At 38.7% G+C, this 12,610-nt stretch overlaps 2 protein-coding genes across 2 annotated transcripts; both read left to right on the forward strand.

The window, feature by feature from the left end:
- Positions 1–507: 507 nt before the first annotated feature.
- Positions 508–1,188, forward strand: LOC307005851 (protein rapunzel; the record flags this gene model as incomplete). Its single annotated transcript, XM_079626350.1, is given in 2 exon segments — positions 508–798; positions 802–1,188. Coding segments are annotated over 2 exon segments (678 nt in total).
- A 4,462-nt stretch (positions 1,189–5,650) lies between these two features.
- On the forward strand, positions 5,651–9,471 carry LOC307005848 (protein rapunzel-like). The gene is made up of 2 exons (XM_079626346.1): positions 5,651–5,775; positions 7,021–9,471. The coding sequence occupies exon 2, from the start codon at positions 7,023–7,025 to the stop codon at positions 8,202–8,204; it is 1,182 nt and encodes a 393-aa protein (XP_079482472.1). The 5' UTR covers positions 5,651–5,775; positions 7,021–7,022; the 3' UTR covers positions 8,205–9,471.
- Positions 9,472–12,610: the final 3,139 nt, after the last annotated feature.

The following is a 12,610-nucleotide window of genomic DNA, read 5'->3' on the forward strand; positions in this document are numbered from 1 at the left end:
CGAAAAGTGTGTGTGAGGAACAGAAAATGTTAAATATTGTTCATAGGACAACTTTTAACAATTTTGGAAGAAACTTCACTCAGCTGCTTTCTATACAAGTTAATAGTCAAGTCAAGTCATCTTCATTTATATAGAACAACAATGCATATCTTAACAATGTAGATTGTTTCAAAGCAGCTTTACAGAGATAAACGTATCATTTAAGGTAACAGAGATTGTTTTGGCTTTATAGCGGTTCTTGAATAATGTTATTTTCCAGCTGAAGTTAGTTTTGATTGATTCACTTCCGTTGAAATGATCATTTGTTATTAAATTAGGGGCCGCTAAGAAAGACTCTAAACAGACTTTTAACCTGTGATAACCTGTGAATATAGTGATCATGAGCTTGTTCTAGAAATGAGCAGTGTAAAGATTCAAACTAAATATTGTCTGCATATTGTGTGTCTTTGTATCACCAGTTTCTTCTTCAGGTTAACATCGCTGGGAAGGGCTCTTCCTCCAAACTCAATGGCTGAAAGTGAGATCTTCGAGGACCCGGAGAAGCTGAAGAGGGGCCTTGTGAAGGTTCTAGAATGTGTGGCCACCATCTCGTCAGCGGCAGCGGTGGTCAATCCCATCTTCGGCGTGGCCGGCTCTCTCATCCGGGTGGTGCTGCACCATGTGGACGATGAAGACATTCGGAAACTCAGACGGGAGTTCGGCAGCGTGAATCGAGCCCTGGATGAAATTTCACAGCAGAACCAGAATGTATTACTTCAGATCAGAAAGGAGACGGTGGATGGTCTGTACTGTCGACTATAAGAAAACATTCGTAATCAGTTCTACAAGTTCATGGACACCGTGGAGGCGTCGGCAGCACACGAACAGCGCAAGAAGGAGTTTGAAATGAGATTTGTGATCAATCAGTGTGACCAGAACCTGTACACACTTTATGGTGCGGTGATGGGCGAATCAAAGATCTTCAGCCAGCCCATTCTGGAGGTGTACATGAAACATTCGCAGGGTGACCAGCGCGTCATGAAAAACCTCTGCACGCGACTCACATACCTGTTCTGCATCGGCCTCATTGCTCTCATGAGTTACGCTGCCATCGTCGGAGATGATGAAGAAGCTCTGCGCGTCGAGTGGGAAGAGAAAATGAAAGATGTGGCCAAAAAAATGTCAGAAGTGCTGAGCACTTATGAGTGATTTTAGCTCATGTGACTTTTCTTTCATCTGTCTTTCTATCTTCTCTGTCTATTTTATTAGTCAATGTCCTAGCAACTACTTAAAACATCCCAACTAATGCTCTCACAACCTCTCAAAACCTTAGTTACCCTCTAACAACATCATAGGAACCACTCAGAAACCCCTAGCAATGGCCAAGCAACAACTAAAAAAACATTTGATCTATCTATCTATCTATCTATCTATCTATCTATCTATCTATCTATCTATCTATCTATCTATCTATCTATCTATCTATCTATCTATCTATCTATCTATCTATCTATCTAGCACCTAGCAACACCCTATAGCATCCACACAGAACACCTAGTAACTCCCTATCAACACCCTAGCAACCACCTATCAACCTGTTAACCCATTCCTAATGTGTTCCTGCAAATATTTGCAATTGTGAAACAAAAGTTATGATACTGTCATACAGCGATATTATTTTCTGACAGTGATGTTTTCATCTTTCTGTACAGTTTACTACACGCACTCAAACTGAATCTGCCAAAGTCAAAATATTTTTTTTCTTTAATGCAGATTAATGTTACAAATCTGTAATCATAATAACTTGTATAGCCTTAAAATGTTTTTTTTCTGCAGATCTCTATCTCTCTAGAATTACATTATATTGCTATATTCTTCTGCCATTGTCTCAAGTACTATGCAGAATTGTGAATAAAGATATGAGAAATACACACACTCTTCCTTTCATTTCAGTCAGCCACATGGAGCAATAGTTCAAAGTGAAGGGCACTGTGATTGTGCTATAAATAGTGTTTATTATGCCGTGTGTGTGTGTGTGTGTGTGTGTGTGTGTGTGTGTGTGTGTGTGTGTGTGTGTGTGTGTGTGTGTGTGTGTGTGTGTGTGTGTGTGTGTGTGTGTGTGTGTGTTATCCTGACTAGACTAGATGACCCAAATTACATATAGGCTACAATTTAGCTAGTTATTCCTCACTGTAAACACAGTCATTACACATTATGATTTAGATCATTATAATAATAATAGCAGCTTAATGCTAAAGAACAAGACTATTAATTATAGCTAGATTGTTGAAAGTCAAACATGATAAAATGTTCACTCAATAAATAAAAAAGCCCTATAGTCCTACTCCTATCGCTGAGAAATGTCAAGGTTCACTTTCTGCCAGATAACTCTTCAGCCAAATCCTGATTAATATAAGCAGCAGAGAAGTCAGATCCGTAATATAGTGCGGTCTGCCTCAAAATCGGTAGGTTGTGATCTTTTAATGACATTTATGTCTCACGGTTGCAGAGAAAAGCTCTAACAATTCTGAAATATCCTACAGTTCTGTCAGGACTACTATCCTCAAATGATTGACAATTCAGAACCAACATGAATGTATTGCAGATATCATTAATTCAAGATTTTAAAGTAAACATGATTCGAGAATTTATTCTGATTCAGGGGGAATCAGAAGCCCAAATCCTGACTGACGAGAGGAGCTGGGGAGGGAGGAGGGTAATTCGCTCCTGAGAAATGCGATAGCTGATAATACTGAAGGAGCTTATATTTATAGGCGTCATATTCCTATAGGTGGACGTGGATCAGCTGATGCGAGCTTGACTAACGTGACCTACCAGAACTAACGCTTTACCCCTCTTCAGGAAGACTATTCAGAGCAATTAAAACTAAAACCAGAATTTTTGAACAGCACTTATTGTTCATGCTCTTATTCCTCTGGTATTTATGAATCTGTATTTCATTCCTTGTAATTGATGGAATATACACTACCCGGCCACACACACAAAAAAAAGAATCGCTGTTTGGATTAAAATATGTAAAAGTTTAAGAGTGATTGGATCAGTATTGCAGTGACTATATGTTTCTGGCATGTTAAATGTTTTGGCAACAGATCTTCTAACCCTATAATGGATGGAGTGTGTGCACATCTTGATGGAAATAACATCACAACATTTGTTTCCATCAAGAGGTGCATCAGTTTTTGGTCAAGATGTTGTATTGACAATGCAAGAGTACATCACTCTGTAAAGTCTCCTCCAGCACATCCCAAAGACTCTCAATGAGTTAAAAGCTAGAGTAGGTAATGTTGGAGAGCTAGCCAGATTTGAAAGTGGCACCTCTTCTAAGCTCCGCCCCCTCCTGTAAGTGCTCCGTCCAAAGCTACGCCCCCCCACAAACATGAACGCGCATCCACATTTGGAGTCAGCTGCATGTACCTACCAGTGATGCGCGGGTTGATCCAAAATGAGCGGGTGCCATTTTTAATGATATTCGGGTCGCGGTCGGTCGGGTCGTTTACCTTTGTAATTTATATAGTAGCCTACTAGACACAATGTTCTATGAAATACATAGGTCTACACTTTATTTTCTGAATGTGCGAGGATGACGCACGAGCAGTCTGCAGATGAAAGTGGGAAATCCTTATTTACCTTTTGAATGTTGAGCGCGTTATAACTTTTGAATAAAAGCTGACGCGGGACAAAATGCCCGATTTCCCAACGCGTTGAACTGAGCAATGCCATTGTGCCATTTTAATAGGCTACTTTTAAACGCATATAGCTCAGTAATGTCAGTTTTATGTAGCCTATTTGCTGAGAGGGGGCGGGATTTTTGTTGGGAAAGTCCGGGGAGAGACGCACACGTCGATTAGACTGGATAAACACATGCAGCATCTTAATTGTTAAGAAAATGAAACGAAATAAATGAATAAATCAAGCATTTATTACAAAACACTAGGCTATATCATACAGCATTCTGAAAAATGCGCACCCCTAGTTCCTCCGTCTATGGCCCATGACGAGATGAGCATTTACTATAGCTACTTTAAAAAACGCGGGTCGGGTACAATATTTTCTTTCTTTTTTTTTTGCGGTCCGAGTTGCGGGCGGGTTAGTTGAAAACGTCGGTCGGGTGCGGGTTGTTTATACATTGACCCGCGCATCACTGCTGTGCACGCAGTGGTGCTCGGGCACGAGACATGAAGGCATCTGATTGGTTCTTTACATTCGCACTGAATGGCAGTGATTGGTCAGAGTTTTTACTGTCCTACAGCTGCTACAGAGGTCAGATTTTTTTCATTCCTTTTTCTAAACACATAATGTATTGACTACTATCAGAATGGAAGGACCATTTCACCCAGTATAAAAAAAATGTTTCTGAACAGGATTACCAACCCTAGCTTTAAGATCTGGACTCAGAGGAGCCGATTCATGAGTGAAAATGATTCTTCATGCTCCTCACAACCATTCTTTCACAATTTGAGCCTTGACATTATCATCCTGGAGTATGGCCATTATGTGTCTTCCCATGGTTGTTTAACAAATGAAAAGCTAATTACTTTATCAATTAGTGTTAGAAGAACTGTTTCCAATATAACATGCTACATAATAATCACTGCAATAATGATCCAATCGTTTGGCATTTGGCTAAGCATTTGCCTATTTAAATCCAATTGCAAACATGCTTTTCTCTGGCAGTTCTTTTCTGTGGTTTTTCAAACACTAAGTTCAAAGCTGTCTGAAATTAAGACATTTTTGTAAATTCTGTTATTAAACAAAAAATTACAGTATCAACATATTCTATTTTATAATAACTGTTGGATAAACAAGCTGCCAAACATAAAAGGCACACTGAAATACATTCAGAAAGAGTCATCAATGTAGACTTTAAAAGGCTCTTCTCAAGGTCACATTTCATAAGCATATGTTGGGGCAAGTTGTCACACACACACAGATGCTCTCATTCTCTCTTGCTTATACTCACTCACAACTTATTATATGTTGCGGCTTTATACATTGTAATTTTATATAGTGGAAACGTCGAAGTGTTTCTCTAAAAACATTATTTTCAAAAACAACTACTTACCCTAAAAAAATCCCCTAAAGGAAAAAGTGTGACAACCAGCCTCAGTCTAATACGTAAATTATATGATAGCCTATTAAATTAAATAAATAATTAAAGTAAATATTTAAAACATTTGAATAAATAAATAAATATTTGCTTCGAAAAGAGCATAGCCTGTATATATAGTCCATGAGCTGTCCATTTTCACTGACTGAGGCACAATCTATTAAACACTCGAGTCGTGATGGCTAACAAAATCTAACACTATATAATAGTATAAATAGTTTACAATATGTGCTATAATATAGTGTAAAATACCTTGTTTCGGATATTGAGATACCAAAATCCCAAATCTGCGCACGTTCATGTCCAGCAGCGCGTGAGATGTTGCGCACGACGCACAAATAATCTGCAATTAAACAGACTCGAGTAAAAATTGATGTCTCAACAGGACATCATAGATCCATCTGCAAACAAACTATAAAAATACTCTGCTGTCAGTCAAATATGAGCCATTGATCCGACAGTTACCAACTGCTTTCCAAAACGACCCCAAACCTATCAGTGCGCGCACAACTGTCTCTCTCTGTCTCTCTCTCTCCCTCACACACGCACGCACATCTTTTCCACAGTGAGCTTTTGATCACGACATTTTGCTTTGAAATCGAACCTTAAACTGTGGGAATAATTTGGAAACTTGGAGGTCTTTCCAGCAGCTCTTCATCCTGAGAGGCGTGAGAAACCTGTTTAAATATGTTTTTGCTATGATGATGATGATGATGTTATCTCAAGGATGCGCATAATTAAGACACATCCACGAGGCAGACTGCATTAGAGCTTTAGAGAGATTAGCAAGGTGTTTCTTGAACTCTGGATTCACAAAACCTAAATGATTCATTGTGTATTTTATTGAACAACACTATTTTAATTATTATTATTTTTTTCAGCTGAACAGTTATTTATCTCTGATGCATGGTTGATTTTTTAAAATCACTTGAACTATTCAGGGGTTATATCAGATTCAAACCATAAACCTTTTCTCATAATTCTATACGACTCTCCTCATGATGTTTTATTAACAAGGTTCGGGAGGAACACGTTCTAATGATCAAGCAATCAAGTAACTCCAACCAGCTGTCATCAATCAGTAATCAACAGATCCACTCAATCAGCATGAGTAAAACCCATAAATATTCACAGTCAACTCACCCTTATTCCTCGACAGTTTTCAGCATCCCTCCACCACCCCATCTCCTCACACTTGCATGGCTATCTTCCTAACCAGAGACGGGGGGAGTACTCTGGGTTCGGGCCCAATTTCCGAGCTCGGAGCCCTCCCCCCGGACAGCACGCCAAATACGCATAAACCTTTACTCTCTGATCATTCGTAAGTGTGAACTCGTGAATATGTCACTGTGGTTTTAATTTATGATAACATAAATCCAAAATATCTGACAAAAGTGATGCACATTTTAAATAACTAGCCTACCTTCTGTTGCAGTGGACAGATGCACCATTTAACAAAAAAAAAAAAAATTATATATATATATATAGCCTAATCATTAATACATGATCCATGTCTTATGATGGTCCTGGCCATTTACCTTAGAAGAAAGCTGAATAAAACCGTAATTTATCTTGGCACTTGACAATACACCTTTACTTTGCAGAACAACTTATTAAACACATTATCTTTTTTCACATGTGAACATGAACCAATATAAATCATATTAGTTGTATTTGCACTGAATGTATTTTGCGATTGAGACAGCCCTTAAAATGGCAGACTCCCTGATCAGTGCCCTGACTACTGAATAGGGAGCTGAATGAGACGCACCCATGGATTGCCGGAAAATTCTCCCAATGGATGGGAAAGAGTTAATTATGCAAATAACAGTTTGCTTAAATGATGTACTTATGTACCTTAATATAACTGTGGTGTTTCTTTGTGTGTGTGTGTTGTGGTTTTGCTTTTACAGAAATGTCCAGTCCACTAGAGAGGGTTGTAGCCCAGAAGAAGGAGGCCATTGAAGCGGTGATGGAGATGTTCGAGAGAGGAGCCGAGGTGCTGGCCAGCGCTGTTGGAGAGATGTCGCCGCTCTTCGAGGCTGCAGCTCCAGTCCTCAAGCTCGTCCTCAACAATGTGGAGAGCAAGGAGATCACATATGTCAAAGATCAGTTTCTAGTTGTGAGGAGCAAATTAGATGTCCTCTCATCTCAGCTACAAGACATTGACTCTGAGATTAGGAGGAGACGTTTGGATACCCAGTTCTTCTCTGTGGAGGAAAATATGCGGAACCAGTTTAGAAAATACATTGACATTCTGGAGGCCAAACCTGAGTATAAGAAAGTAAAAAAACGCTTGTTCTTGGAGCATTTTTTCATAACAGGAGGAGAGAAAAACCTCTGTGTGCTTTATGATGCTGTGTTGGGGAACAGCACATTTGGGGAGCCAATCCTGGATGTTGTGGAACAATACGAGGCCAGAAACAGAAGGGTCCTGGAAGACTTCTGCGTCCGGCTGAAGGAGCTGCTCTGCCTGGGAATAATCGCTCTGCTGGGATATTGTTTCCTTACTCAGGGAGAAGAAGCGGAGCAGGAGAAGATTCAAGAGTGGAGCGCAAAGATCCAAGAAATTGAGATGAAAATGAAGGAAGCGATAGAGAAATGTGTGCATTCGTTTCCAGAGCAAGCTGAACTGGACATCAATAGGCTTGTGAAGGAAAGAGAGGATGGGAACCTCCAGGAAACGGCCAAGGAACTGCTGGACTTCCTGGTGAAGAAGTACGACTGGGTGAGCTGGTCCATCAGAGGCGTTAGTGACTTGGGCAAAATTAGGAACTTGAGAGCTGGACAAAACTTTCAGAGTGTGGCCGGACAGAGTTATTTTGAAGTATCTGAAGGAAATTACATAAACCTGGTGGTCTCGTTCTGCAGCGCCCCTCAGCCTGTGCCCACTGAGAGCATCAGACAGATGATGGAAGGTCCTGCGAGGAAGGGAGATGCCAAAGCTGTCGTGGAGCTTCTGGAGAAGCAGTTAGCTGGCTTTCTGGTTCATGCCGTCAGTCGTCACAAGGAGAGCTTCGCTGTGTCGAGTTTTCCTGAAGATTGTCACTACTGGGACAAACACAAGAACGTGAACGTCTGTGTGCATGCAGAGTAGATTTAGACATAAACTAGCATGTTATATGTTTGGCAACAGTTCTTCTAACCCTTAGTGTGTAGCTTTTCATTTCTTAAAAGACCGGAAGACACATAATGGCCATACTCCAGGATGATAATGTCAAGGCTCAAATTGTGAAAGAATGGTTGTGAGGAGCATGAAGAATCATTTTCACACATGAATCGGCTCCTCTGAGTCCAGATCTTAAACTCATTGAGAGTCTTTGGGATGTGCTGGAGGAGACTTTACAGAGTGCTGGACTCTTGCATTGTCAATACAACATCTTGACCAAAAATGTATGCACCTCTTGATGGAAACAAATGTTGTGATGTTATTTCCATCAAGAGATGTGTCAATGTTTGGTCAAGATATTTTACAGTTCAAGAGTTACATATATAATGTATGTAATGTACACAAATGTAGGACTTATCTGATCTACTGAATGACTGCCATATTTTCAAACAAAATAGGTTGGCTACTATTTGTGCTGTATTACTTGGCATGTTTACACATCATAATGTCATAATATAACTGAATGTCTATCTGAAAACATTCCCTTTAAACGCAACAGGCAGTAAACATGTTAAATATTGTGATGTTATGTAGACAAATGCTTTGTGGTAATAAAAACTTAAGCAACGAGACTGGACGGTACTGGCTAAGAAAAGTGCTTCCCCGTTTAGCCTGCATGATAATAACCTGACCTGACAGTATCTGTTCCTCATCAGACATAAAACAGCCCGTGGCAGGACGTCTCAGGAAACTAATGCACACGCACAGCAGAGAGATCATCATCATTTTAGACTAAAATATGCCCTTTAAAAATTCATGTCAGTTCAAAGTTGAATTAATACATTTCCAAGAAACAATTTGGGTTTGAATGTTTGCTGGTTTAGCTTTTTTCAAGATTATACACTCCAAAAAGTATTTAGGCCTAAAAGTAAGATTTGTGTTTTTGAAGTGCATATCAAATTTTCATCCATTTGGAGTACACTTTTTTGTTTAGTAAATTAAACTGTTATGAAACAGGTATGTTTCCTGGCACATTATATCATTAACTTCTTGCATCTATTTTATTTTATGTAAATAATCATATTTTCAAAATGCACTTATTCAAATTGCTTAGAATCAGTATAAATGTGTTCATTATGAAACAATTAAATGCATTCAGTTAAAAAGAATGAACATGGTTAATATATGGCCAGCTGTGGAACAAGTAATATTCAACAGTTAAAATATGAGATTGAATTTATTGATGATAAATATCTAAACCTAGTTATTGTGCATTTAAAACTCATTTAGTTTATTAATACTATTACAGATATTTATATATGACTGACAATGCATCATGTTAAGTTTGTATTAAAGCTGTGTAATCCACATGAAAGTAAATTTGATATGCAATTCAAATACATAAATCTTAAATTTAGGCCTATATGTTTTTGTGATAGCCAATAATAAATCTAATTTCAGTGTCCTGTGTTGTATGGCCTGTTTAACATCATATGACTTATAAGCGATTGTTGACATTCATTGCTATTAACTCTCTGAAGTGGACACATATAGCACTCAAAGCCACTTCTAATTAAATTACTGCTTTTGTACAGAAGTCAGCAGATTGTGGCCATGGGCCGCAGACACAGAGGGTGAGTAACCTCTCACTGGTAATATCAGGACGACGAGCTCAGAGTGCTGTGTTCAGCTCTCCAGATCCACTCATTAAGATCACTGAAGTGCGCAGTGAGGGAACCATCCATCATTTTACACTCAGGAGGGCCTTAAGCTACAGTGTGTTATTCTGTTCTAGCCTACACTACTGCTACAAGAAATTATGCTCTTAAAACATCCGGACCTGCTGTTTGTGTTTTTACATAAAGACTGCTGACTTGTTGTCTGGGCCAAAAAAAAAACAGCATTAAAAGGTCAGTTCACACACATCCGTATGAACGCACGCTGGAGATTAATATTTTGCAAATTAAGTGGTACATTTTTTTTTTTTTTGCGGAAACAAACCCTCGCGTCGCTTCATAAAATGGAGGTTAAACCACTGGAGTCACATTACTTTAATGATGCCTTTGCTACCTTTCTGTAAGCATTTGAATCCATATGAATTCGTAAAACTAATCCATGTGAACTTGGATTTTTTGGTGAATTATCCCTGTAAGGAAGTTTGTTCCAGACTTATTTACACACACTCTTGAATCAAACAGAACGTGGATTTGAGTTATGGTCAGTCACAGAAAGAGACATTGTTTTGGATTGTTTCAATAAACCTGTTTTTGAAGCAGGGCCTATTGCATGGTGTGGCTGCTGTTTTTGCTTCTTAATTGTTAACTTACCCCAGTGGGGTAGATCGAATCAAAGCCACACCATGTAATTGACATCAATTTTTAAGGGCTCTAATATTCATGAAGAGGTTTGGATTGGTGCCTTTTGTAGAAAAAAAGTAGTGGATTTTCATTTCGATGCGATTTCGTGGACAGGTGGAGCTTTCAGGAATTAAACTTTTGTTGAAATTGACTTGTGGTTTCTACAGATGCATATCATCAGTTATCAACCTTGGAGCTCACGGTGTGTGTCTTAAAAGGCTTGTGATATAGGTAAGTTTCTTTATGTGCAAAAATAATATTATTTATGTTGTTACTGGTGCCAGATTTACATGCTGCACCTTTACATTTTGGTAGCTTTGAATTTAATTGTGTGTATTATTCTAAATGTATAGGTATTTGTATTTTCTAAACCAGCTCGTTCTCCTCCTCCAGAGTCTGAATGGAAACAAATGTCTCAGCAAATAGAAACTCCTGTATTCATTAGCGGTTGAGGCTTCTGTCCTGGTTGCAGTTATTGATCCATGTGGTGTCCATCTCTGATACAGGTTTAGTGGCTTACACACCTGTCTGTTATTAAAACAAAACTTAAGTATTTTATTTCAGTATGACATAGTGACAAGCTTGTACCTTTTATTCTAAATAACAAAAAGAAACATTGTTTGTTGTCATGCACATTCTGCTGGCAGATGGCGCTAAAACACACTGCAACTAATGGATGACGTTTAACACAACCAAACACAAGACTGCAATGACAACTAAATTATTGTGTTTTTTCCCCGCTATTTAGTTCTTAAACAGTTAAAATACATACTTTAACAGATGCTTTACAAACTACGACTTTGTTGTTAAAGCTATGATGAAAATAAAGGCCCAACCTACTCTAGGAAAGTCAATATCAATATTTAATAAACCAATAAGTGATTTTATGAAACCCAGCTTCATAGTACTGCCAAGGATGGCAGATCAATCCCATGATACCTCACTCTGGCTGCATCTGCCAATCACAGCCTGAGCTAATGACATTACCTATTCGTGGACCATCGACCGGCCTCCTGCCTTTAAGTGGCCTGATCTGATAAAAAGCATTAAAACATTTGTACTGTGACACACACCAGCTCACTCTCACTGGATTTATCCTTCTGATGCGTCTGGTTGTGCCATAAAAACTCTCAATATGTAGTTTTCCTCACAGAATGGTAATGGTATAATGAATTATCCTACATGCATTCCTCTCCTAAGAAGCTTCTTCATATCAAGCTCAGTGAGGTACAGCACATCATTTGCTGTGTGTGTGTGTGTGTCTCTGAGGACACGTCAGCACTCTGGAATCTCTCTCCGTCTCACTGTTTTCTGTCTTGTGGTGAGATAAGCTCAACTCCTCCGCTCTGTTGCCTCTAAACAGTGTGTGTGTGTCTCCTCAGCACTGCGGTATATCAGACAGAAGGTCAATACACTGGCCTCTGTTCCCACAACACTCCTTCAGCTCTCACAGGAAGCAGCAACTGCTTCCCTTCCATCACAGAGACTCACTTGCATGCCAGTAATAATACATTTTAAAAAAGCAAGGTGTGAGAAAAATGTCAATATCTGGTTGGTTGAATTGCAGATATAGAGCATTTCTGACAGATTTTTTTTTTTTTACTTATATTCACACATCAGTTATTGGTATTAAAATCAGGTCTGATTGATGCCATCTAGTGGGTCTCTAAAGAACAGCACCCAACAACGGCATTGACCTCGACAGAGTTCAAAGGTCAATTAACCTATGTGCAAAAATATGTATTTATTATTTGCATATTTATTTGACTTTTACGTTCAAGTTTGCTAAGACTGAAAGAAGTCTCTTATGTTCAGCAAATTAAGGCTCTATTTAATTTATCAAAAATATAGTAAAAACAGTGCTTTTGTGAAATATTGATCCATTTCAGTTTTCTTTTGTAATATCATTAAAATGTAATTTATTCCTGTAATGCAAAGGTGGATTTTCAGCATCATTACTCCAGTCTTCAGTGTCACGATCCTTCAGAAATCGTTCTGATTTGCTGCTCAATAAACATTTATTATTATCAATGTTGA

The sequence above is a fragment of the Phoxinus phoxinus genome (assembly GCF_949152265.1).
Source record: "Phoxinus phoxinus genome assembly, chromosome: 10".
Lineage (NCBI taxonomy): Eukaryota > Metazoa > Chordata > Actinopteri > Cypriniformes > Leuciscidae > Phoxinus > Phoxinus phoxinus.